The 27344-nt window shown below is 35.2% G+C and overlaps 1 protein-coding gene across 1 annotated transcript; it reads right to left on the reverse strand.

The window, feature by feature from the left end:
- Positions 1-469: 469 nt before the first annotated feature.
- On the reverse strand, positions 470-26524 carry LOC110450877 (poly [ADP-ribose] polymerase 14-like). Its single transcript, XM_021498650.1, has 22 exons — positions 26381-26524; positions 24074-24800; positions 23373-23627; positions 22576-22875; positions 22077-22313; positions 18787-19023; positions 16942-18539; positions 16657-16804; positions 15963-16436; positions 15327-15400; positions 14995-15222; positions 13770-13979; positions 12838-12976; positions 10819-10974; positions 10511-10576; positions 10252-10422; positions 8749-8931; positions 7371-7567; positions 5869-6292; positions 5590-5747; positions 5314-5485; positions 470-5159 (listed from the first exon to the last, which is right to left on the reverse strand). Exons 1-22 carry the CDS (start codon positions 26522-26524, stop codon positions 4879-4881), a joined length of 6579 nt encoding a protein of 2192 aa, XP_021354325.1. The 3' UTR covers positions 470-4878.
- Positions 26525-27344: the final 820 nt, after the last annotated feature.

Genomic DNA, 27344 nt, shown 5'->3' on the forward strand with positions numbered 1-27344 from the left:
CGGTCACCATATCTACCATTACGAAAAATGGTAAAATTCCAAGATATGTGACATGTTCCCAAGAGGATTAACAATATGACACGTTCATGTGGTGTTTGGTAAGACAAGCGCCTGTGTTATGTGCTCGCACTGCATGTAATTCCCTTGATTTACCTATATAAAGTGTTGATATACTATTTATCTGTATGACATTTGTCTGTAATGTTTACCTGTATGACACGTTCTTTTGAGGTGTGTCTGTGTGAAACGATGTTATTTTGCATGCTTTTGAGACATATGTATTTTGACCTATTTGTATAATATATATTTATCTTGTTACATGTTCTTTGTTTGATGATTACCTGTATGACATGATGATATTGTTCCTGTGATGCGTACATTTATGTTCTAATCATGTTTATGTGTAGAGATAACGGATTGTGTTGGTAAAGTGAAGCCCTTGTTTAAAGACAATAACAAACGCATAAAATAAAATAGAAAAGATAGTTTTATTATTTTTGAATTTATAAAACTATTCATAAGTAAAACATTTAACACAATTTTGATTTACCATTCCTTTCATGTTTTTCCATTGAACTCAAAATTGGATATGAGACTAACGTAGTGAAATATGTACTGTCTTGCAGTTGACCTTCAGTACTGTTATTTTATTTTTATTGTTAAATGTCAGCTAAATTTGAATTTAGTGTTACTGAACAATTGGACCAGTGCTGTTAACATATAATTGCATGTAGAGCCCCCATTTGTGGCATAAATCACCTAGTATGGGAACTTCAAAGATTTAAAAGGAATGGTTTTGTGTAGAAATTGTACAAAAAATGAAAACCGATGCTATATATTTATATCTAAAAGAAAGTGTGGTTCCCGCTGATTTTCGAGAAAAGAAAATCAATTGAAAAAATTAAAAGATAAGTGCATATTTGGCTTTGATTCATAATTAGCTACTTCATACAATAAGTAAACTATCACTGCAATACCATTTATGATAAAGATAAAGGATCCCTGTCCTACTGTTGGCAAAGCAAGAAGATTATTTTTTCATGCGTGTAGTTGTCTCCCCTTAATTACGTTTTAGATATAGCTGTTATGGGACAAGGTCAGCTAGCTACCCCTGATTAGTAACAGCTCATTTGGTTAGAGAGGTCATATTGTTATAGGAAATATATAGCGTTTTCAACCACGGAATTACTTTTGTTGATTTGTTTCATTTCATATTTATCATAATCCATAAAGGTTTCGCATGATAATGATTCTTTTTTTATTTATTAAAGTCATTGTTATATCGGTTAAAAGATTCCAATCTAACTTAATGTTTTTGGCAGTGGTACAAGGATACTCATATATTTCTGGAAGCTAATGTACATAATGCTTAAATATAGCGAAAATCAACGGGGACCTATCTTTTATATATAAGTTGCAATCATAAAACGATGTAACAATTCTGCGTCATACGCTAGAAATCCTACTGGCGAAGGAAAAACAAAAATACTGACCAACCCTAATGGAAGGTATCAAACAGCAGTCTTCTTATGTTCTTTATATTTCGATATTTGAATTTTTCCTCGACAGTAGAATCCTAGATTGATATCAGCAGTTTCTCAACCACATATACATGTTTATTGTAGCTCTACAAACATTGATTTTACACACATCTGCGTCATTATTTAGCGATACCACCAATATTAGAGATATCACAGTAGGACATCCCCGTCGGTAGGATATTAAACAGCATATCAGCAGGTTGGTATACAATACAATGCTTTCTAGTCATGATAATAATAGTACACACTTAAAACAGTTCTTCATGATTAAAAATATCATTTTAAGTAACAAATTGGTGCACAAACTGTTAACTAATTGTTTAAGTTTTATTCATCAATGACAACATTTCCTGGGAAATGTATCGTGTGTTTGTTAAAAATCAGAATTTTATTATCTGAATTTATAACTTCTATTATGAAAAAAAGAATGCTTAATATGGTTTAAGGTCGACTATATATTCGACAATTGACATGTCTAATAAGCTATAGTTTGTACGGCAAATACAATCTTATTTTAATAGTAAGAAATTGTCAGTCAAAATCGTTGTAAAAACTTAAGTTGGAGAATCCCAAGAATCAGAGGACTAACAATAGCCATTTTTATCAAAGACGCTTAATATATCAAAAATATTGAATTGATTTCTGAAAAAAAACCCGCGTCTGTCGATATCCAATTTCATAAAATGCAATTGTAGCCATTTTTATAAAAGACATTGGCTTTATCAAACAAATCAAATTGATTTTAAAATATGACACTCTTCCATCAATATCGAATTTCATACAATGCAATTTTCATTTTACTATTAACGACGTTTTTCAATCTTATGGTTTTGTGAATACAGATTTTGAACAATAAAACGTAACTCAATGATACAGTTCTAGAATGGAAATGTTTTGATAAATGTTTACATTAAATCGACTTTTTCTATTCAATAACAAATTGGCCAGTATTCATGAAACATTGTGCTCAAAGCCAGATTCTTTGATTTAGTCCAATATCTTATTCCGGTAATATATTATTGATATCAACGTTTTTATCTAAGATCTCGAAGAATGTTCAAAAACCTGTGGCCGAATACAATTGTCAGTAATTATACCTTACTTTTGATAATGTCAATGCATTATCTCAGCAAGATACAAATAAGAATTATTGCTTGAGATTGATAAATACGAGCAGATCATCATATTTGTTTGAAAATAATCTTCCTTTTATTAATAATGACGTAAACATAGGACAGGAAGGATATCTGGTAAAAATAATTATAATAATAATTCGAGGTTCTTATATTCCGCTTTATCAAAACCTAATTCGTAAGTCGTCTCAAAGTGGTTCACACATTATTATCCATGGTTATAAGGCATTTGCAACCAGCCAATATCTTTCTCAACTCCCCCTGGGAAACATACAACTGGCGCTGCTATTTCGGCGCTCACAGCTAGCATTCAACAATTCCAGCACTGCCCAGCCACGTACTGATTTACAGCTAAGTAGACTGGAAGAAACAAAGTAAAGTATCTTGTTGAGAGATACAAAACAGTGCCATGAGTGACTCGAACCCGCAACCCTTCGGTCACGAGCCCTGCGTCATACCACTAGACTACCGTGCCTCCAAAATAACACATAGTGTCGCTACAAATTTGTTCCATGGTAACGATGTAATAATGCAAATGAGCTCCGAAACACTACATTTACATACATTTGCCAAAACCACTACAATGTGTGAGATCCACCTTAAGATGTGCTTGTCATCTGATTTACAATCATAGGACATGGAGGAATAGCAAACAAAACATGTTTTACGTCAATTAACAAATAGTGATATAGTTGTAACGGGTAACAATATGTTACAGCAATAAAAGAATATTCGTTCATTTGTTATATCAGGCAATACATATTAACTACAATAAACAAATATAGTTCTAATAATAGTAGGCATTATGCTACTTTACAACAATTAAGATAACGTTCTGGTTATAACGGGCGATATATAGGTTACAAATATGAATCGTGGTACAGAACCATGGTTATATATCAATCATATATTTATTACAACAGCATAGGAATATTTTGACGGACAATTTAAATACATTTTAACAAGTAATGTTACAGTTTTCTGACAGGTCTTATGCATAACGTCTTACAGTGATGGTAATAAAACGAATGGATGTTGTCAGACAAAAGTTTATAAAGTACGATCATTGTTACACGTAATTCCAAAATATATTTTAGTGTCCACTGTTCTTATGACTTAACGTATTATTACATATACAGTGTAGGTTTAAATCAAACTGTTACTCTGGAGACTGTTGGTTAATATGCTAAAGTGTAATAAACCTGGTGCCTTAGAAACTAATAAATGATAACTGACAATCCTTATTCATGATCTCATCTTTAATCGAAACAAATAAAAAAAATATCAACCCAACCATTAATTCTCTTAAGTGATGTTTTTATTAGTATGGTTTGAGTGATTTTAAACATTTTAATTAAGATGTTGAAAAAATCATTTAGCTGTTAGTTTTTCATCAAGTCGTAACGAGAAATAAGAAACATAACTATGATTTAAAATTTAAAACACATCTAAATATAAATTAGTAAAATATTAGAAAAAATGTACAACCTTATGCTTTTGTGTTTTGTCAAGATAACTCTCTACTGAGTAAACATGTTACCGCACTTTTAATTATATATATAAAATAAACCATCAAACTATCAAACAAAAAATTAACAAAATATACAAATATCTATATGTTTACAATAATTTATGATATATGCTATTGTTGTTGGTTTACCCCCTATAATGTTAAGAACTCGCCATTTTCCCTTTGGACAAAGCATTCAAGGCTATTCCTTCGTTACCGGAAATCAATTACCACTATAAATGTGCTTGCTATTTTTACACAGAACCAATAACAGTTAGGCATGTATTCATAATTTAGTTATTTTATATTCAATATTTACAATTTTTAAACATTTTCTTACAGTTAACTAAAAACTGAATCCATAAACCTCATACAACAGTTTATAGCAATCATCATCTCCCATTATTTGTAAGGATTTAGTGCACTCACTTACATACAGCTGAGGAATATAGCAAATGTATTAACAGAAAATGTGGTCAAAACCAAATCCCTATCTTCACAAGAATGTATGAATTAATATTTACAAAACGGATATTCCTAATTATCATGACTGAACAGAATATTTATAAAACATGCTTTAATACTATGGACACTTAATTCAAACATAGCTACAAATCCTTATAGTCTTTTAGCTTGTTTGTCACGTATAGTATGTTCTATATACAGCAATGGAATTGGTTGATGTCAGCCTTGTCTATTTTGTGAATGTTATCAAGTACTCAGGGTAAGCCTGGGTGTCGTTGAAAATGATAAACATTTTTGGTTTGTTCGTGTCATCGACTACAGAGTCGTATAAAATGTGACCTTTCTTTGCTGGAGGGACACGCATTCCTCCTTTTCCCTGTGTGAAGTCCCCTGCGAGGACTCGGCATCTGTACATCTTTTTCTGCCCAGCTGGGTTAGTAGGCGAGTATGTGTCTCTGGCTGAATATTCGGAGCTGCACGCGAAGTACACACCATCGCCATGAACAGTTGCTGTAATGATAAGTTAACAATGTATATGGATTCTGTCATTATTTTATGTTTGTTTATATGTTGAGGGGACTTATATTCATACTATTGTTATTATGAGGATGACATACATAGATTCTATAACTAGGTTTAAAATGGAATGCAATAATACACTAACCGTTTTTCCCACAGAAGCTTCGGTTGAAGCCATACATGTTGATACTGTCTACAGCACCCTCTGCAGTTCCATGCCACAGCATTTTCTCACTCTGCCCGCCGCAGCTTCGGTCCATCTCTGCTTTTTTAGTCATATACTGTTGGTACAGTGTCTGGTTTTGTATTCTTTCAATCTATTGCCACAATAGTAAGATACATGATTAAAATATTTGGTGTTTATGCCAATATGAAAGTAAACATTTTTTTAATCAAATTTACAATTTGCTGTAAAACTTACCTTAACTATTGTGGGATTATCTTTTCCAATTGTAGCGTTGAAATCTTTCAACACGTCTGTATACTCGGAATCAGTTGCTTGCATCGGTACAACGATTACTGGATCCTGATCGGTCATCGGGGTCCATGTCGTCGGAGGCTGAAGACCGGAATCTAAGACTGACATTTAAGGAAAATAATTAAGAAGACACTTTAAATAATGGAATTGAAGTTGATACGGGAATATTACTTTGCTAATAGATTATCAGCCGACCATCAAACTAACAAAAAGTTTACTTACCTTTGGTCGCCTGTAGCTTGTCTTTCCGTAAAACTTTCGCCCGGTCGCTCTGATCATGGACAGGATATTCTTCCATGGTCGAAAAGTCAATTTCGTAGCGGGTACCGTTTTCATCACAAAATGTAGCTTTTGGTTGTTGTTGTTGGTAGTCGTTTTCGATCGTATGGTTTAGTTCCTCTGGATAAGGTAGCAGTTTTCTACCGTCATCGCCTTCATCAATTACTGACCATTCTACACATTTCGCGGTGATCTTTTCTCTCTCTTTCGTCAGATGCAATCTTTGAATATCCATAATCATGTGATCGATCTCATTTGAAGCTTTTTTAACATTCACAGGCAAACCTGATAGTCTAATACGAGGAGGGCGTTTTTCAAATATCATCTCTACACCAAGTGATCCTTTAAATTCGTCAAGCCTTGTTCGCTGTAGTTAAAAAAATATATGATACTCGTATATATATATACACTATGCACTACATTGTCAACACAATTCCACACTTACAAGAATTTACACACTCTTAGTTCATATATCCCTAGCAACCAGTTGAAGCTCTATGTGTAACTAAAATAAACTTTTTAAAGTTAAATGTATGTTAGCTTCTAGAAATGCAAGGAAAGGTCAAGCCAATGATGTAAGCCACAATATTTATTCGATTTACTACTCATCTGCAGTACTAAATGCATGAATTAGCTAAATGAATGAGTCAGATCTTGTGAATTATATTAATATAATGTAAAGAACGTTTCAAATCAAAACGCTCCAGTGATTGAAATGCAATAAAAATGGAAGAGCAGGTAGGAGAAAATAAATAAAGTCCAACTGTTCCTAACTTCTATTAATCGTATCATTATTGAAATATAGAAGAGTTTGTACCATACCAGTATTATCAACGGCTTATGAAAAAAGGAGCGTTATTTGCCAAAGGATGCTTTATACCTAATTTGGTTTAAGTACGTCCATTCGTTTTGAAGGAAAAACATTTTCAAACCGATTGTTTCTTTCTTTCCCCTAATGGGACCGCTCTCCTGCCCCAAGGGAGCAACACCTTCCTTTTATACAATGTTTAGTCCCTTTTTCCTACAGATGATATAGAACAAATTTGTTGATAATACCTATATTTATACAAAAGAATACAGTTTTTAAAAGAGTTATCATTATATTCCCTATTGCGGGCCATACCCTCTATTTATAAAACGTTTAGAACCCTTTGGCCAAATATGTTATAGAACAACTTTGATAAAACCATCCTATAGTTAAGAAAGTGACGATTTTTGAAAATGTACCTCTTTTTGCCCTATTTGGCCCGCCCATCTGCCCCATGGGGCCATACCTCCCGTTTCAGACCAAATTAAGTCAAAACCTTTTAGCCGGAAAGGACTGAGAGCGTTTTAAAGGAAAAGTTAGCGGACGACGGACGCTGTGCCAGGGTATTGCCTCACTTAACCGTTAGTACCAGGTGAGCTATATAAATGATAACATTTCTGTATCTGTTTATACGTACTTGGGTGTCCGAAAAATCCTTAATTAAAGGATCGTCAACAATATGTTCGGTTATATTTTTGTCGCAAAAGAATTCTACATCTCTGTAAGCGGCATCAAGAGAATTTTCAACTTCCCCGTATATGACGAGAGTGATGCTGGACACTGAAGATAGTTCGTCAGTCTTATATCGAAATGACATGTCCGGAGGCGCAAAACCTTGGGAGGTAAGCAAATCATATTAATTTGATTATTGATCATATATCTATTATACATGCTGATAAACCAGAGGCACAAAGTCTGTTATTTTTCGTTATCAAAATATTTTATTGATAGATTGAACAATCAAATGGAATGCATAAAAGGCAAGCCTATATAAATACGTCTTCTTTATAGGTAACATGGTAACATACCCCAAGGTGGCGTATTGACATTATATATCATTTGGATGTACGCCCCTTTCTATGAAAACTGATAAGTATCTATTGACATCTATATAGTATAAAAGCAATGGAATGGTTACTAAACCCCCATCCTCATTTAAAAGGAGGTGAACGGCTAAGAGCCAAAGTTATAGAAGCGTGTCAATTTAAAAACTCCAGGAAACACCAAAAAATATTCATGATATTTATGATAAAAAAATTATGCTGAATTGTGAATACATTATGAGGCACCTAAATATAATCTGAAGTATGCATGGGCCTCATGTAAAAAAGAAATAACTCTTTTAATATCAGAAACCTAATCCGTTTTCCGACGGGATCATGCAAAAACGTCCTAGATCGACATCAAACAATTAGGTGTAAATGATAAGCTTTGTTGAGCAATCATCACTTTTATAGACATGTATCGTCATATCATTCATTCTGATTTCTTCGAAATATAAGAAAATTTGTAATGATAAATGGCAAACTCAATTGATTCAAGTATATGTGTTACATGAATGCTATAAATGAATCAAAAGAATAAGAGAACTTTATCTTATACTAAATATTGTGAACCTTTGACATTCATGATTTTGAACAGCATTTTAACAAGAAAGTATTCCCGTTCAGCATAACAATCAACCTGTTTGAAATAGATGATTATTTCCTGTAAACGAGATAACTATCTTTCAACGAAACAAATATCGTATTTTAACGAGATGAATATCGTGTCCAAGCTTTCACTGTTTCATAGTTAGCACTTTCTAAGGAGGTAACTGACGCGTTTTTTAACTTGATAATAGAACTTAAATGACATAATAACCGCTTTTTAAAGAGATTACCATATACAATGTGCATAACCTTGAAATTTCTCATCTTTTCCCCCCTTTTACTTTTTACCCCTGATGTAACATCTTTAAAGTCTGTTTGCCATGTATGAACCATTTCAATTTTCTGTAACAAAAGGATTCTCACCAAGTGGTCTCCTGATGTATTTTCCAATCATTCCTGGTCTGTTTGATTCTACGTATTTCTTTACATTTGATGAAACGTCTGTAAAGTCAGTTTGTTTGGTAAGAACCACTTCAATTTTCTCTAACTTCTTGAATGAGTTTCCAGTAATGACTTTGCATAATGTCTCACTAAACATTCTTGTTTCTGAAAATGATATCCAAATTGTATAAAGGAAGTAATGTATTGTAAAAAGAGATGTTTTTCGGAACGGTTGTCCCAAATCATTAAAGAAAGAAGTAAACGCTTATTTGTATGCTTGATCTAGCTGCCTCTCTGTCTTTCTCTTTATCTCTATCCGTGCGTGTTTGTATTTGTAAGCATTTATGTGTTTGTATGTGCATATAAAGCAGATAACCAGCAATTACTGAATACACGTGCTGATATTAAAGCATATTCCTTCGGCCGACCGGTAGACGAATCCCAAATACAGGACAATATTCATCTGGAAGTCGTGTATCATGAGATTCAATAGATAAAGAAGTACATCCGAGATAGTGAATAAATCTATAAATCCAGTTAGCTAAAGAAATTAATTAATTTATAGCATCTTACTTAAATCAAATCATTACTAATAAGTTTTACAATTATATTTTCAAACAATTTATCACAATGCCAAAACTTAATTATGAGTATCTGTTTAGTGCGGAATGCAAATGCTGATCCGGATATTGTTTACAGTCATGTTACAGTAACCGTTTAATTTATTAGGCGACGTAACAGAACTTCCTTTTTCTAGAATGTACCTATGCGGCAGGCTTTCTGACTCTGAAGACAATTGCAAATGTTCATCCTTCCACCCACCCAATTAGAATATTTTCTGGCGTCAGTGTTTTTCTTTTTACAGATGATATCCGTTCATTCTAACGTCGTGGTATATTGTGTGGTGCCCCAGGAAGAGCAAGTGGGACTGGTGAGCATGATCTTCATGGAGAGTTTTTCATGTTGAGGACTGTTTGGCATACAATTTCAGATCACCTGTTACTTTAGCACAGTTCAATGATAAATTGATGCATATCAATTTCATAGTTAGCTAGAAATTGGGTGATTCTTTGTTCCCACTGGTCACTCCAAATTATTCTTATATATATTTATATACCACGACAATAACTTGCCAAGACATAAGTATTAAAGATAAAATTAGTTGAAATTGTTGTGTTGTGGTTAATTTGTGGCCATTTGATAATATCTTCAGCTGTGTATGACGCGTGCAGGATTCTATGGATATTTTAGTAAAATAAACACCAATTACCCGGAATTTATATTTTGCAGGACAAGATGACCAAGGGAACCAAAAACTAAGAGGAGCAGTTTATCTGAAAAATATTACGTATGATAATGAAGGCAACCTCTTTGAATGATATGCAACGAAATTCCACCAAAAAACCGACACTTGCCGCAAAATAAACCATTGTGCAGTGGTTTTGTTGAGTCATTCAAACAGTTTATATATAATTTTAAACATACCTGTAGAAATCAGTGGCACAGCAACCGATTTATATCCCTCTTCATCAGCTTTTGTCAGAGCTAGGCGCAGTGATTTTCCCAAATCTCCTTGGGTGTTGACCAAGATGATTGATTTACGTTTCATTCCTTTAATCGGTATCAAGGCAATGCCGTGCCGTGATAATGTTTTATCTGAAATGAATTTTTGCATTAAAAAGTATCAATTTTGTTAAAACTGTTTATTACACGAATAAATACATCCATATTAAATTATACCCACTCCTTTTTGAGACTTCCTTGTCCAAATCCCATCCTGTTCTCTGTTGAATGGCGTATGCAACTCCGTCTGAAACGTTAAGAACTCAAGTGAATTAAAGCATACATTTTTTATTTCGGAGCATTGAGTTTGCAATTTGCACGATTACATTATCTATTAACGCTTATTATTTTTTTAGTATTATTTGAATTTGTTTATGTATTTTTTCATTCTTTTCTTGTGTGTGTGTGTGTTCGGGTACGTGAGTGTGTGTGTGAGTGAGGGTGGGGGTATCATGTATTTATATGAATAGAAGTTTATTACATTCGTACCTGTCATATTGCAATGCTTGTCTGTAGAACAAACAATAGCTTCACACGCAGCTTCAGTGATGTCTCCAACTCGGATAGTTACAGTGGCAGGTCCAAAAGTTGCCTCTGCTTCAGAGGTTGACGCGGGCTTTCTTGATGATTTTGTTTTCGGCATATCTAATATGCAAGCAAATAATTGGCTTATTCATATGGTACTGCTTTGGTGATTCGGCGATGTTAATGTACTTTTCATTGGTTAATAACCAAGAACGACTTGGTAACGGAAACTACACACGTGTCACTATTTCTGTTCAATAATTTTTCTTTCTTAATTACTTATCGCCGTCATGTTTGTAACATGCAAATTCTTTTTGGGCATCCGCACTGACATCAGATTGACGTTGCAGAATGTATCTTTTAACAGACAGCTACAGAATGAGTTGCTTTACGGTATTTGCCGTCAAGTTACATTTTGGATTTCGTTACGTTTAAATTTAATTATTTCGTAACGTCCGGAAATATTGCTTAAGACACAAACTTATCAGTTAAACTTTGATGAGGTTATATGACTCTAACTGTAGCTTGTAATGTGTAAGATAACAAAATCTGTATAACAGTGATGATCAAAAACTTCTCAAACTTATTGCTAGATATTTAATCGAAATTGACAACAACAATTTAAAATAAAACAACCGCTATATCTCCTCCTATCAAGGAGATTTCAGATCGATTGAAACGTGTTTAAGGTTTACTAAGTCTCAAAAAGATGATGCAGTCTGTAATACGGCATTTAGGCCGATATCTTCATGAAGATACATAAAATTCATCAACTCTTGGGACAAAATTGAATGCTACGAAATGAAATATTTTCTAAAATAAATGTATAAACCAAGATCATGCGAACTTAATATCTTTTTTAATATGTGTGAAAAGGTTCAAACTAAGACGGTTGTAGTTTTGAGAAATAATGAAAAACCTAGTAAAACAATTTAAAGTATTTACTATTTATGACTCGCATTGATCACATTACGGGAAAACAAAACACGTTGTATTCCTCACGTACTCTATTTTCTCCGTTCATATTTCCATTATTCAGTCTCCTTTCTAAATTGGGCATTAGCCATCACAACCGAGTACGAGTGACTCAAGCAGACGACAACAATGGCGCATTTAGCTGATAAGCATAAATATTGTGCGACATGTATCAATTTATCTCGGCATACAAAATGTATTGCCCTCTTGTAGTATGAAAAGGCGAGTCTTTGTGTCTCTCAATAGCACATGATTTATATCATAGAAACAAAAATCCTGTTTCAATGTTTGTTAGTTTGTTTACTTTTGATTCTATTTGTTGAAGATAGATTGATTGGAATATGCATCTAGTTGAAAGCATGATGTCATTGTATGTCATATGCCAAATTAACGAAGGGACGTGCTCAGGCAGCCGGCACGATTTGTTTGAATTATTTCTAGTTACTGCATGATAAATTAATAATTTGCGAAACCTCTTCAACCACAAACCAAGCTTATATAGGGAAAAAGGACAACTGTTGAATGCGTCAGAAAGACAAAATTCGGAGATTGTTGTGAAATGAAGACAAATGCATCACGTGTCAAATGTTTGAAAAATCAAAAGTAGTCTAATTTACGTAATATTTATTTTAATTTTATAATTTCCTTTTTTGAAACATTTTTCAGCATTACAGAATAATTACAATATTAATTTACGTAATATTGTTATCTAAATAAAATTGCAAACTTTGACGCATTTCAAAAGAAGTTGACATAAAGACACATTGTCATTATATTATATTTTACGAGGTAGAATAGATATACACCACATTTCGTATTTATTGGTGGAAAATAAACCTCGGAGCTGCTTCCGTGTGTTATTTTGTCCAAAAACATCAAACATCCCTAATAAATTCCACCAAAAAGTGCATATTTGTTAATTATTTTTTAAGTGTAATGCTTATTAATACTTCTTTGTACAGTTGTTGATGTTACAAATGTTTTAAATATTTAATTGATTATACTTACTTGAGTTGTTGGGTTGTTGAAGAGAAGCAGTACTTTTGAATATTCGTTTTTGTCTCCAATTAACATCCGAGTCCGGTTGTGTAGGAACATCTGAGTGACCGCTAGCAGATGACCATTTGGTTTCCTCGTCTTGAAAGGCCTGGTATTACATATGGAATAGAAATTCTTAGCTCGCAATACCAAAATATATAAAAGCGGAAATTACAGGAATCCGTTAAGTGAGATCATGTGTGATACAGAAATTCTACCGAGATCACGGACAATTCTGAATCCCTGACCAAAACTATTAGGGGTTGTTTTAAATGTAATGATTATTGATTCGACCACAGCAATCGACAACGAAAAGAAGGAATCGGGACTTGTCGGTAAACGAAAAATGTCTCCAGCGACTCATCCTCAAATAAGCATGGCGACCCCTCTTTACTTCGGACAACTACAGCATCGCTTGTTTAAAATTTCCAAATAAAACATTCGAATATGGAAAAATATGCATATAATTACCCCTTCCATAGACGTTCGTCTTTCGGGTTAGTCACGCTTCAGTGATTTTGATTACTAAATTCCGGGAGAAATCCTGACAGAAAACGTTATCGACTTTTTCAAATACATGTACATCACATCTTTTTGGTAATCGCGTTCTTTTCCCTTTCAGTATGCGTTATCAATTAGTGACCGAAAAATTGAAGTGTATTGATGATTAACGTGTTTCTTATTTTGATTTCCTTTTATATATGTTAAAGTAAATCACTCGAAAATATCTATAGATACATTCTACTTGGCTGTAGCGTTCTGTAATGGTAACGAGAAAAAGGAAAAGCGCGTAAAACAATCGCGAGGTCGAGTCCGCACCCCACTCTAGAAGACAGTGTTATACATTTAATTCACGTATTATATAGATATATATAATGTCCGCGCCTTTCCCCAATACTTACCTGAATTGATTTGTCATCTTTCTCATATATGACGAATTGAACCTCCTTCAGGGTCTTTGGATCGAATTCGTTGACAATTTCGAACATTTCTGCAGCAACAATATCATGAGGGTACCCAAGGTTGCCAGTTCCCAGAGCTGGGAAGGAGATTGATGTCATCAATTCATCGTCTGCCATTTGCAGGCAACGTCTAATAAAATCTTGAAATTGCTGTAAATTGACAATGAAGAAAAATGGAATATCAACGGAATAGTTTTTATAATTTGAAAAAAAAGTATGTGGCAGTCTAATTCATCTTGTGTTCTATATTCATTATTCTATGTATCTCATTAAGATATATTTTACTGAAATAAGCCTTCAATTTCCCTCACTCTGTAAGATATTCTCGATCCAATGAAATTGAGTAGTTGTGTAACATTCACGTGAAGTATTGAAGAGCATAATTAGAGAGCTAATTAATTTTCCTTTATTTAATTTGAATTTTTTTTTTTCGTTTCTCACTCTTGTACTAACAGATAGGAATTGATGTGAAATTACCAGGCTTTGTACTCAGCTTTGCATCTAAGATGGCTCCCGAGGCCTCTTATTATTTGGATTTAAATATTATCTGATTTCGATCATATTTGCTATTACGTTATATCTTTGGATTATTTACTATAAGGTGGCAGTTTTGTGAACATTTAAAAAAAAATCTTTTGATGGCGGTGTTTTATCGTCCATTCGACTTTTGTGACAATGCAGGTAAAACGTTTAAAATAGACCCCAATACTAAAATTGAACCCGGGTCAGTTTTCACCGACAAAATTGGACCCTATTTAGTTTTTCTTTTCATCACTCCCGTTACCTATCTAAAAGTATATCTGATGAAGAACCTAACGTAACAAATCTGATTTTCCCAGTACGTTTCATGATGTTACACCCATGTTAACAATTATCAGTGGCAAATTTAAAGAGTTATAGAATAGAATCTTTTCGACAACTATCAAATTTCAGTTATAGACAGATGTGTGTGTTTAGAGAGCTGTATGCAATACTAATTCGGCTACTAAGAGACATAGAGCTGAAGACCTTATCAAGGATTATACAAAAATAAGAGATGTTTGTTTTATCCATGTGTGATATGAATGGAGGTTTCTATCTTTATGGCACAACCGACGCCACCACCACTGCATTTCATTGAAAAATCATTAACAAATCAAAGTATGTCATCTTTAGGTATCATTACCTGAAAAGCCATGTCACTCTTATAGTTATTCAATGCTCCATGGAAAATGTGTTTGCATGCGAGCTGTCCTCCTGTTGTCGTAGCCACGTTGCCGTACTGAATACCAGCCGGATAGCCAACATGACATTCGTCCTGAATCGATTGTCCTGCTGCTTTGAGGATTGAACTAGATACAGCTCCAGTTTGTAACTGTAGACCACATGACGTGGTGTTTACAATGACGTCAGTCTATAGAAAATAAAAGAAGATGTAATGCATTCATACTAAATTACTCTATTTGTATATTTTTTCAAAACTTAATGTTCCAATTAAAAAAAAACAGTGTGTCTTACTTTCGCGGAAGCGATCTGCCCTTTGACAATCTGTATATTCAAATTTTCTCTCTTACTGGTAGCAACCTTTTTGTCTAAAATACACAAATACAAGTATATGTTAGATATATAAGCATGCATAGGTATGCAACAATGAAATCGAATATAACTTATGGCTTGCTACTAAAACACTTGCGTGAAATACAGATGACATTCAACGAACATGAGGATACATTTTATTTGACTTTGTTACTCTAAAATCCAAATTTCATTTCTTTACAAACGTTAAGCGAATAGCTTCCAAAGACAATATAATTCAGTTTAATATATTTGAAAGTAACTTGAATTGTATAGGAGCAGTGTTGTGCAAACTTTTCTATTATATAACTCAATTTGAGCAGGCATCTACTAAGATAGGTATTTTATCATTTTGAAAACAAACGCACAAACACTTATACAATCTCACTTCTGGTAAGTTGATGGAATCATATATCTCACAGGCAATTAATTAATTAGAATTTCAGATAATTGTTGTTCAGTGACTATACGATTTCGTAGAAACACATTTTTTTTTATCATATTTGATTCTATTAATAGATTAAAGCACTGTATCACAGAATATGTTTGTAGTATTTGCAAGGAAAGGATAGGATTTACCTTTCTGGCCGATGCGTTTCCATTGATCGTTAACAGGTTTCTTGTGATTTACCACAGATGCTTCTCCTAGCTGACATTTGAGTTCCTCGGCGAAGCAGGAGACCGCTGTACGATTAATGTCACACAGGTAAATTTCATTCACAGAGGTATGTGTCTCCTCTTCCATGAATTCGAGGATTGTTTCAATGATGACATGTGTAGCTTTATCCTCAGGATATTGGAATATTCCTGTACCCAACGCTGGTATTGCTATGGATGTATATTGTCCGCGACCACATTCTTCTAGGCTCTTCCAAACAACTCCGTCAAGATATTCTTGTTCTCTTTGTTTTCCATCTCGCCAGTTGGGGCTGTTTGCATGTGCTATCATTTTACATTTCAGGTTTCCTGGTTTGCTACAGTATATGTCTCCGTCATGAAGATGACCTTTCCGTTTGACGTATTCTGTACACTCATCTTGAATACTCTTCCCACCTAGATATGTTAAATTAATTATATACTGTTAAACGTCTTTAGCAAATATGTTTTATTAACAGTCAAAGACTTAATATTAATATTTCTCTTGGATACGTTTCATACCAAAGTATGCTTAAATAATTATATACTGCTGCGCCTCTTTAGCAAACATGTTTTATGAATGGTAAAATACTGCATATTAATTTCAAAAACAGTTTATCTGAGAATGTTTGCTTACCTTTTGTTACGATTGATTTTGCTAGTCCACCAGCATGATTCAGGCTACTGTTTGCAGCATTAACAATCACGTCCGCTCTCAGTTGAGTAATGTCGCCTTGGAACGTCTTGATAACAGTCCCCTTCTTTGTTGTCCCAGTTGCTATCAACTAATGATATGAAAATAGTAAAATATCAAAATTATAGTTTTAAAGTTAAATATTTAAAATATATTCTAGTATTTTCCGATTATTTTAACCAAATGAAAAAAACAACAACAAAAAACCACGATTAACACGTCAATTACCTTAGGTTGTGAATCCAAAGTTGAACCAGGATGGCTTGACCGTGTTAATTCTTTCTTCCCAGTTGTTGAAACTTCTATGATACAGGTCCGTCTAGTTTCGATATCGCGCCGACATGACACCCAATAATCAGATTGTAATATCTCTTGGATTCCCGGTTTATCCAAAGAGAAACATTTAAATTTTACGTTCGAAGCTAGATCTGCAACCAAAGGTTTTGCATGATTCAAATCATCTCTCGAACCACGAATGACCATATCCTCATCTGATAGACTGATCTTGATATTTCCATGGGCTGACCTTCTTTCAATTAACGTCAACTTGTCGCGTTTGTACTGCTTGAAGTACTTGGATATTCCGGGTTCAAGTTTCATAGACTCCTCTATGATTGTATTTTTGCCAAGGAAGTCATCAATGGTTTCTAAAATTTCCCCACAATGTTCAGCTATTGTTAGTATCTGAACTTGACACCTTGTTATGTCAGCTTCAACCTGAACCATTCCAGGAAACTTTCTCGTGAAATTATCGCAGATTTTCTTCCACGGATCCTTTGAGAGTAATGTTATCGAAAGTCTGTCGATTTGGTGTGACTTCTCCATAACTCGTGCTTTGATTAGATCTGCCGCCTTGACTATTTCGGGTTGGGTAAGACTGTACAAAACGATAGAACTGTCACTTGGAAGGACCTCCCATGAACATCTAATACCGGCTTCCTTCATCTTGGATTTCAGGTATTGATGAACGGCGTCAGTTTTAAGAAAAAGCAATGCTGCATTTGAAAACTGTTTCTCCATCTTTGTATGAGATATCTTGCTCATGGTTTCATATATATTCACTTGTGCTAACTTGATATCAGTGAGTTGACCTTCAAATAGAAGTTTACCTCTATCGGTGTCTGCTGTGACAGCCAGGTCTGGTATATCTCGGCGCAATATTTTCAATGTATCCAAGTCACATAGTAGCACCAGCTTCGGAATACTAATGTTCATATCCTCTCTTATTCTTTTCTTTTTCCTTTCAAGGTCATTTTCCGCCTTAAGTCTTGTTTCTTCGATCAACCGTGCTCTCTGGTCAACTTGTCTATGATACCCAATTAATGTTACTTCAGACGACTGATCGTCATAGGACACGTGTACTGAAGAGGAGTCTGAGGACGCGTCAGCCCATACCTTTGCCTTGAAATCATCATTCCAAATTTCTTTCAACATTTTTATTGTTGCAATCTTGAGGCTTTTCTCGATCTTGAACATTGCTTGCAGCACATCATTATTCCACGTCTTTGCCATTTTTCTAACATTCTTTGTAGTTTTCGAAAGAGTTGGTGAAACTGAAAACTGGACGTCATCATTACGTTCGGGCCAATCAATCCGAGCATTAATGGCTTCTAGTGTTTGATCAACTTCTTTTCTGCCATGCTGGTACAGGAATGCATACATCTTGATTTTATCAGTGTCCTGTATTTCTATTGGCGGAGGGGCTTTAAAGGCGTGCGTTTGTCCATCTCCGTCACTCACCTGACCAAGACCAGTATAATGGGGATGTACAGACAAAGTAGAATTGTCCAAAACCAACTGTCGATGATCGCATACGCTGTCTACCACTGCAATAAAACGTTTTGAATCAACATTCGCAACATATTGTCCGTGGTCAATTGAAATAAAATTATGTTGGCCATTATTTAGTTCCCCCGTACGTAGACAATTCAATTACGCACAAGAAAAATAAAACAAAACTTTCAGTTATGCTTGGTTACATGTCAAACAAATATATTCGACCGATGACTCATGATTAACTTTGAAATAGGCTAAGGAAAGTGAAATAGAACATTTTTGATTTAATATAATTACCTTTACAATCTTCAAAGAAGATAATACATGAGTTGTCAACGTCTGACATTTCTACTTTTTGTATATCACCTCCCCCGCTTCTTCTTCCGTTCTCAAAGAACATTTCCAGTGCGTCTGAAGTCGTGTTGGGATTCAGGTTACCAACATACACACAGTTCGTGACTGCAACTCTCTCAGCTTTAAGAAAGCTACCCTCCAGTTTACGTTTTTGACATAAACTTGCAAACGTATCAAAGTCTGAAATATTATAGAAAAGCTGTAAATTAAATTGATTTTGCTGTAAATATTGATCTGTTTCTGATTAATTCGATGAAGTATCTGATATCTTAGTACGATACTTTAAAAGTATTTTAACTATTGAAATGACTATTGACATCAGAAAAGTTATGATGATATGTTGTCGTTTTTTAAACGCTATTATTTGTGATACCATCATAGCGAATTAAGTTAAAGCCGACGAAAAAGCAACTTTATACCAAATGAATGATCAGTACACATCTCATCTCTTGCATAAAATTTAAATAATAATAGACCTAAACTCAGATCTGCTGCGATTTTTCGAAGTAGATAAACGAAGGGCTATTGTCCTACTTATGCAGTGGAAAACCGCAACATCGCGTCACCCATAATTCAGTGTGTATTCATCAGCAATTTCCCGGTTAGATACGCTGACATACGGAAAGGTGAGTAAACTGTCCAAAAAGCTGGCGTCCCTCTGAGACGTCGCGACGTCAGGACAGAAGTTTACATCTGTCCCATCTCTAAAACTAGTTTCAAACGACAACTAGAATGCCAACCAACAATGGACGTTTAGTGTTCTAGAACAGTCAAAAACATTGGATGCGACAGTTTGGTTTGATGAGAGGGGGTCCTTTCCTCGAGCCCACACTTAATCAACAACGACAGGTTGGTTTGAGGAGAGGGGGTCCTTTCCTCGAACCCATACTTAATCAACAACCACATAAACGCCGTTGGCAATGGTGCCGTGCGAAAGTTCAAAACGTCTGAAGTTGTTATAAATATTCAACTTCGAACAATAAACAGTTTAATGTGTTTATGTTAAGTAAGGTTCTGGCAGCAATTGCCACACGCGGCAGTTAAACAATGTATAGGTCACTATATTGCAACGATTGTTTTAGTGTGACAATCTATAACGGCGAGCACACCCTGGAAAACGTTCCCATCAGGGAACAGTAAGTGTATTATTTGTGACGACTGTGAGAAAGGTCGGTTTGTTTCGACGCCTGTTTAGAATTTATTTTATTTTTAAACAGAGAATTTAAGTACATTCAACATTAGATCATAGTATAACTATAAAAAAATATTGGATAATTCTGTAATTAATTTACATCAAATATTTGATGTTTGGTTCGGTTTTATTTTGTTTAAAGAGACATCACGTGAAGAGCCATTTTTTTTTAATGAATGTATATATTGTATGCACTTCCACTTATGATACCTCGCTATTCCCATATTCATAGTCCGTTCCTAATGTCCAGTTTGACCACTTGATTTGTTCGGGAAAGCCCTGCTAAAAATAGCGCCAATAACGTCACCTGACTCGGCAGTAAACACAAGTGGTCTGAGCAAGATGAAACGGTTTCCAGAGGGGCCCCCAGAGAGGGGCCGTGAGACAACTGCAACTTCTTACCGCGCTATGAAACCAAGAAATATGATTTCTGAGTCCGTATTCAAACTTATTGAACAGTAATTATTCATCATCAGAAGTTAATTGCACGCTTGCCAATATTCAGAATTTAAGTTTATTTATAAAGCTTTAAACATATTTGTTGCCAATAAAATTGAATAAGGTATGGGGCACAAGTTTTTTCAATTTATCACAGCCTTCTCCCGTCATACATTTACAATTAAATGTCAACAATGATAATAGGCATACAGTAGATATTTATAAACATATATTGAACTTAGTACCAGAATGTGACCGGTACAGATGGTACGGGGCTAAACACCTTCCCTCAACCATGGGACAAACCTTTCTGATTTTTCTTTTAGATATTGCCGGGGCAGAGGAGGCCGGGTATTCATATTAGTACTAATTTAAATTTTGCATGTAAAACCAAAAATAATCGTTTAATTCAGCAATATAATCAAATCATACCATTTTACTGAACCCGGTAATATTATAAATTATGTAAATCTAACAGCGCACGTATCTTGATGACCCCTAAAATACGCCGTGGGCCTTCGCAACAGTTATCCCGTGGAGGGCCTGATGGCAAAATCAAACTAACCAGTCACGTATCCCTTCCTTTCGCATAAACCACTGTATAATCATAGAAACACAAAGTAAACTCTCTCCGATAAATGCCCATTAACATATTAAACTAAGCCCATCTGTGTTCAAACTCAGACAAAGATACTAGCGAGCTTAATAGTTTTAGATATTTATTCATAACATAAACAGCGCTAGCATTTCTGTCGATTCCATTTCAGCTTATATTTTAACCGGCTATCCGGAAGAATACATGCACCGTACTAACTGCTAGGGCAGTAATTTTCTCCTTTGAATACTGCCCACCTGCAATAATGATTCCGTAACGTACTCCTTGCGCAATCTTTTGACCATTTTGCAACTTTTCGTTTCGGAGCTGACACGGTACAACACTTTTCTTTCACTTATTTCTACACGGCCTGTCATTTTGTTTACAAAGAAACGGTGTGCTATGCGCATGCGCTAGTAGAGGGAAATCCCTGAACAAAACGTTGGTCAGACAGGTAGAAATACCGATGATTTTCTTAGATTTAATCATTTTTATGAATCTGTTTTAGCCAAATCCGATCGTTATTTTCCATAAGGAGTCTAACTTGATATGTTTATGTAGTATTTGAAAAAAAGACAAAAAATAAAGTTACTTCACCGTGATGCCCCTTTAACGTCCTATTGACATCTAAGGTCATTTATGAACGTGCCACCATGTGTGTTTTTAAGCATGAATGCGTCTATGTGTGCCGGGGTATGTTGGTGTATTTGCCGTCTTGTGAAAGCGCAGATCTGATGCCGACTTCATAGTGCTATCTCACTGAAATACCTTGAAGAAGGCACCCAGCACAGCATTCCGCCCGGTCACATTATACTGACATGTATCTTCGTTGTTTGTTTTTAGAGTTGATGACATATCTATATATTTTTTTCCAATTAACAATAACATAACTTGTCCTAGTGATACTAAATACTGTCCATTTTAACGCTGTTTCTAAAAAACAAAAAGACGCATAGACGATTAAATAGGAGTAAAATTTGTGTTTTACAACAAATATTTAAAGCTCACCAATATTTTTGTCAAACGTCACAAGAATTGTTTCTTCACCAAATATCAAAGATTTTGGAAGGGCTGAAGCTTTTAGTTCCAGAAAGTTCTCCAGTGCATCTCTGCTTGTGTCGGGATTGACATCCCGGAGTAGGACTTTATCCTCACACATCTGTACAGGTGGGGGCGGGACAAACATCTTCACATCCAGTGTCCTGCCATCCAGGACATGTTTTCTTCTGATGACTTCGTCAGTTACTGCAATGTATTCACCATGAATCAGCTAACAAACCATTCAGTGAAAATTCATTGTCGGGTCTTTCGATGCAATTACGTTTTTGAAAGTGTTAAGAATATCAAAGTATCATCTTTAAACGTATATGTAAAGGTTATTACAACATTTCGTCTTTTTTCTTTAAAAATGACAACTTTACAATAAATATACACCAGTATGTACTTTAATATGCATTATCATGACAAATACTAAGTCCAACCATGCAAAGGTCAGTAGCATACAAACCTGAGGCGTCCTCAAATGTGATGATTGCAATGACTTTTTCAGCATCGAAGTCGAACTCCTTGATATTTCCTCCTCCTGATTTTCTTTTGTTTTCAAAATAGAACTGAATAGTATCACATGATGTATTTTGTGACATCCCGTGGACTTCTATAGTGGATAAATCCTCCTGATCGTCTATGTCACTATCTGATGTTTCTTCCTCCGATTCATCGTCACTTTCACATTCAACGCGAAATTCTTCAATTTCGATAATTGCCTTTTTATAAAGAATTGGACGACGAGCTAGTACACGTGGAACCACTGAAACAACAAATGAGAATATATATACTTAGTGATAGTGGATCAAAGTATGACGGTATGTTCTTTTTGCTATATTTAATAGGTTTTGACTCAGTTGGATCATAAGAACAGTATACACATATCGAATGATTGTTTAATTTCACAACACATCTATTGTTGTTAATGCCTCATAATATAATCTCAGAAAGACCAAAGGCAGATATCTACTCCCATGAAATGTGCCGTTCGTTTTTCGTGATTTATATAAACTTTTTCAACCGGCCCTCCACTTGACTTTTTAATCTCATAAAACTTCTTCGTGTAAATTGCATTTACAATTAAATCTCAGAAAGACTAAAGGTATATCTCTGCTCTCATGAACTGTGGTCAATGAAAAGTAAATTTGCCGCGTTTCATGCTTAGTTTATTGAATTATAATTCCAGGTTAAAGGAACATGGCTTTAGGCAGTTGAGAGTCTATAAGGTAAATATTAAAAAAAAACCAATGTTGATATTACCTTCTGCTTTCTGAAAAGTTACTATCGCCGTTTGTTTTTCGTGATTGATATCAACTTTTTCAACCGGTCCCCCACTTGACTTTCTTTTACTCTCGAAAAATTTCTTCAGGTCCTCTTCTTTCACATGGTCAGGTAACTTAGATACTAAAATTGTATTGACACAAAGAATCTCTTCTTTATCCCCTATCATATCCTCGCCCACTTGCTTCTGTTCACGGCTAAAGGATTTGGTTTTTGATTTACCCAAACCAGGCTCTGAAAAAAAAGATGCAGAGGCACATTGATGAAATGGATACCAGGATATTTTTGCTGCAGTTTGATTTTCGTCCTTTTCGTTTTCTCCAATGAGGGCATCGCTTTTATTACAGAGAATATAAGTAAACAACATACTTAACATAGTAATTAAATGTGAAGGGCGAAATTAACACTTTGCGTAACTTGATTCCATCGGCGAAGAGCGATAGTTTGACACGGCGAAAACTTTCCTATGTATAGTATTCAACCTTTAACCAACCAACAAATGTTATTATAATTGTAACCTTAGAATAACAGTAAGTTTCGTTTTATTACCTGCCTACACCCTTATGTTTTCTAGAGAAATCAACCAATCCCAAGTGAAAACCGTGGGATTAATAATTTATATACCTATGAAATCAGAATGATTAATCCATTAATGACTTATATGATGGACATAAACGAACCGTCTAAAGGCCGGTGAAATTTCTTTGAAAGTCTCTGCTGCTGTGACGACTGTTCTGGTGACACATGTCGCGCAGACGACTGTTCTGGTGAAATATGTTTCGTTGACGACTGCTGTTGATGTACGTGATATCCTGGATAGCCGTACCAAGATGAGGCTATGGCATCCGATCCTTGATTAGGCGGCGGGACCATTGGATATGGTCCTCCATAAGGCTGCAAATATGGCGTTGGTGGTCCATATGGCGGCGGTATGTTTCGATCAGGTCCTCTATTAGGCGGTGGAACATTTGGACCTGGTCCTTCGTAAGGCATCGGGAGATTAGGACCTGGTCCGCCATATGGTAGCTGAACGTTTGTATTTGGTCCACTATTTGACCACGGACGGGCGGGTCCCAGTTCTCCGTATGGTCGCGAATACGGTCCTTCAAATGGCTGCTGAATATTCGGATCCTGGCCTCCGTATGGAGGCGGGATCCTCGGTGGAGTTGGATACGGTACTTCTGGTGATATCCCCTGCCTCCCATACGAGGTCCATTGTCCACCCAGCCGATTAACCTGTCCAGGATTATTGTCGATTTTGGAATTGTTGTTGTATTGTCTGTTGCCTGTTGGAGGGTTCAGTTCTTTCCTTTCCTCAATTTCAGTATTTTGTAGTTTATGGGGAGTTGGGTTTTTAATTTTCAGCTCATTGTCTGTTTGGGCCGTCGAATCACTTGACGTGAAATCCTGAAAGAAATACCAAATTGCAGATAAAAATCATTTCTAATGTAAATACACTCATAACAAGAGACCGAATGGGTCTTAAAGCTCACATGATTTCAAATAAAAAATGACACAGCCAATCAAAGACCTGTGTTGCCATGCTGAATTGTTGGATAAGCAAACAAGAAAGAACACTCGTCGGGGAACTCTTATACAATATTTGGAGTCGATGGGTTCAGCTGAGTAAAGGTCGAAATATTTCAGTCAATTAGAAGCTGAGTGGCCATCTTGAATTTTCAGATCGGCACGAAAAGGTTAGGACCATAAAAGATATAACTGTCAGTTTTGCAAAAACTCTAAAATATCTCCGCCAATCAGAGACCAAAGTCGCCCTCTTAGATTTTCATATCGGTACCTAAATTACATTTGCTTTAGTAATTCTTGTGAAATACATTTCTTTGGGACCTCATAAGGAACATTTATACCTAGATTTAAGTAAATCAGTTAAAGAATTCGAAAAGGTAAATGTTTAAAGCACGACTCTTGCTGCACAATAGACGACGACAGACGTAGACAGATGGCACTAGCTTAGCTGAGCAGTCATGTGAGTTAAAAAACACTCTACCTAGGTCTCGTAAATGTCACGTTCATAAAAGACATTAAAATATCATCTTTTATTTTATTGAGAAAGGAATCTCAAAACTATAACATATAAAGGAATCCCAATCTATAACATATAACTATATATAGCGTCTTATTGTGTGCCTAATGGAACAAATAAGCGATAACCCACTTTCATTAAATACTAAAGAAAGTGAATCTGAGCATGGCTCTTCAAACCCTTCCCCCTTCTGGATCAAGGTGAAATTTTATTTTTATAAACAGTGATCTTGACATTTTTGCATTAATGACAATGTCATTTTGGCGGTTGGGCCCAAATGTTAACTTGTCAAAGGTATGTTGAGGTGAAAATTATATGTTTAGTAACATCTACCTTAACATTTTGGTAACAATGACAATGTCAGTTGGATGTTAACGTCCAAATGTTAACCTGCCAAAGGTATGTTGAGATTGACACAAGTGTAAAGTTTCATCAAAATTTGCCAGGAGAAAGACCCCCCAAAAAAGTAAAACTATATTTATCTATTGCTAAAAGTAAGAACAAACTGAGTTAAGGCTGACATAGATATACCTTCATCCCTATCTCTCACCACTCTTCGCATACCTGTGAACTATGACGCTTTAATTTTGATCGATAAATTTCAAAATCTAAAAAAAGAAGGAACGTAATGTAATCATCCTACGGTGTAAATATGAACTAAATTTGCAATTCAAAAGCGGACAAGAGTGACCTTTGACCATACCCTGTGACGCTTTGCCATGACCATTGACCACTAAAATCTAATTATCTATAAAACTTGATTTTACCATATTATGGTTGAAATATGAGCTAAGTATGATAGGGCTCATGTAAATATAAAAATCGTCATAAATGGCTTCTTCATATGATAACCAGACATAAATAGAAATTGATTCTTGCAGTTATTATCATCGAATAGCTTTGTAGATAACTGTTTTTTCCCTGCTGGGTAAATATTACTTACTTCAGGTGAGTATGACTTCCATGAAAGTGGGATATCGCTTGGCTGCGTGCAACCGCAAATATCAAGTATATTTGCGTCAGGGTCTTCATCATCAAGTACAATCTCCAACTTGCCAATCGCGACCCAATCATCAGCATCTGACATAATATGAAAATGGATAAATTATTACCTTGGTATTCAAATTTTATCGCTAGGGAACCGTGAATGTATTGTACACAATCATTTACTTAATTATATTATTATACCTCTACTGAATTTCCCTAAACTCACTTAAATAGTTCAATCTAAGTGTTTCTCCCTTCCCAAAAAAGGACTACTCCCTGCACGAAAAGATTATTCCCTGCAGTAAAGAGGACTACTCCCTCATGAATATGAGTAGGCGGAGCTTATAAAACTTCAACCAATGGAAATATCTGGTAGGCGGGGCCTTCTCCGTGACGCAGGTGACGTCACATTTTCAGAACCAAACGACAACAGTGTAAATGGCCACCGATGTAGGTCGTTTTTTTAATCTTACTGATGAGGGATTACAGCAGATTTTGAATGCTAAAAGTAACTTAAATACAAAAGCTGTTGTAAAGACTGTAATGAACCTACTTCAAAAATTTTTAACAGAACGGAATGCCTGAACGGTCGAAGATTTGAGCAAAGCAAGTAGGTGGTAAACATGTGTCTACGCAAGTTTTACGTAGAACTTGAAAAGTGGATGGGACTAAATATGCTAGGACATTAATGGTGACTTTTAGATACGGTCTACAAAAACACTTCTTGAATGCTGGAAATGAAGATATCATCAACGACGATGCATACAGCGCTTCCGTTAAAATGCTCAACGTTGTTTTGGTGAAACTGAAAAAAGCCGATCTGGGTGAGACTCAATCCAAGGAGGTTATTGTTCCTGAAGATATTGATAAATTGTTTGAATCTAGTGCATTTTCTGTTGACACTCCAGAGGGGCTCGAGT

The sequence above is a fragment of the Mizuhopecten yessoensis genome, unplaced genomic scaffold, assembly GCF_002113885.1.
Source record: "Mizuhopecten yessoensis strain PY_sf001 unplaced genomic scaffold, ASM211388v2 scaffold5525, whole genome shotgun sequence".
Classification (NCBI taxonomy): domain Eukaryota; kingdom Metazoa; phylum Mollusca; class Bivalvia; order Pectinida; family Pectinidae; genus Mizuhopecten; species Mizuhopecten yessoensis.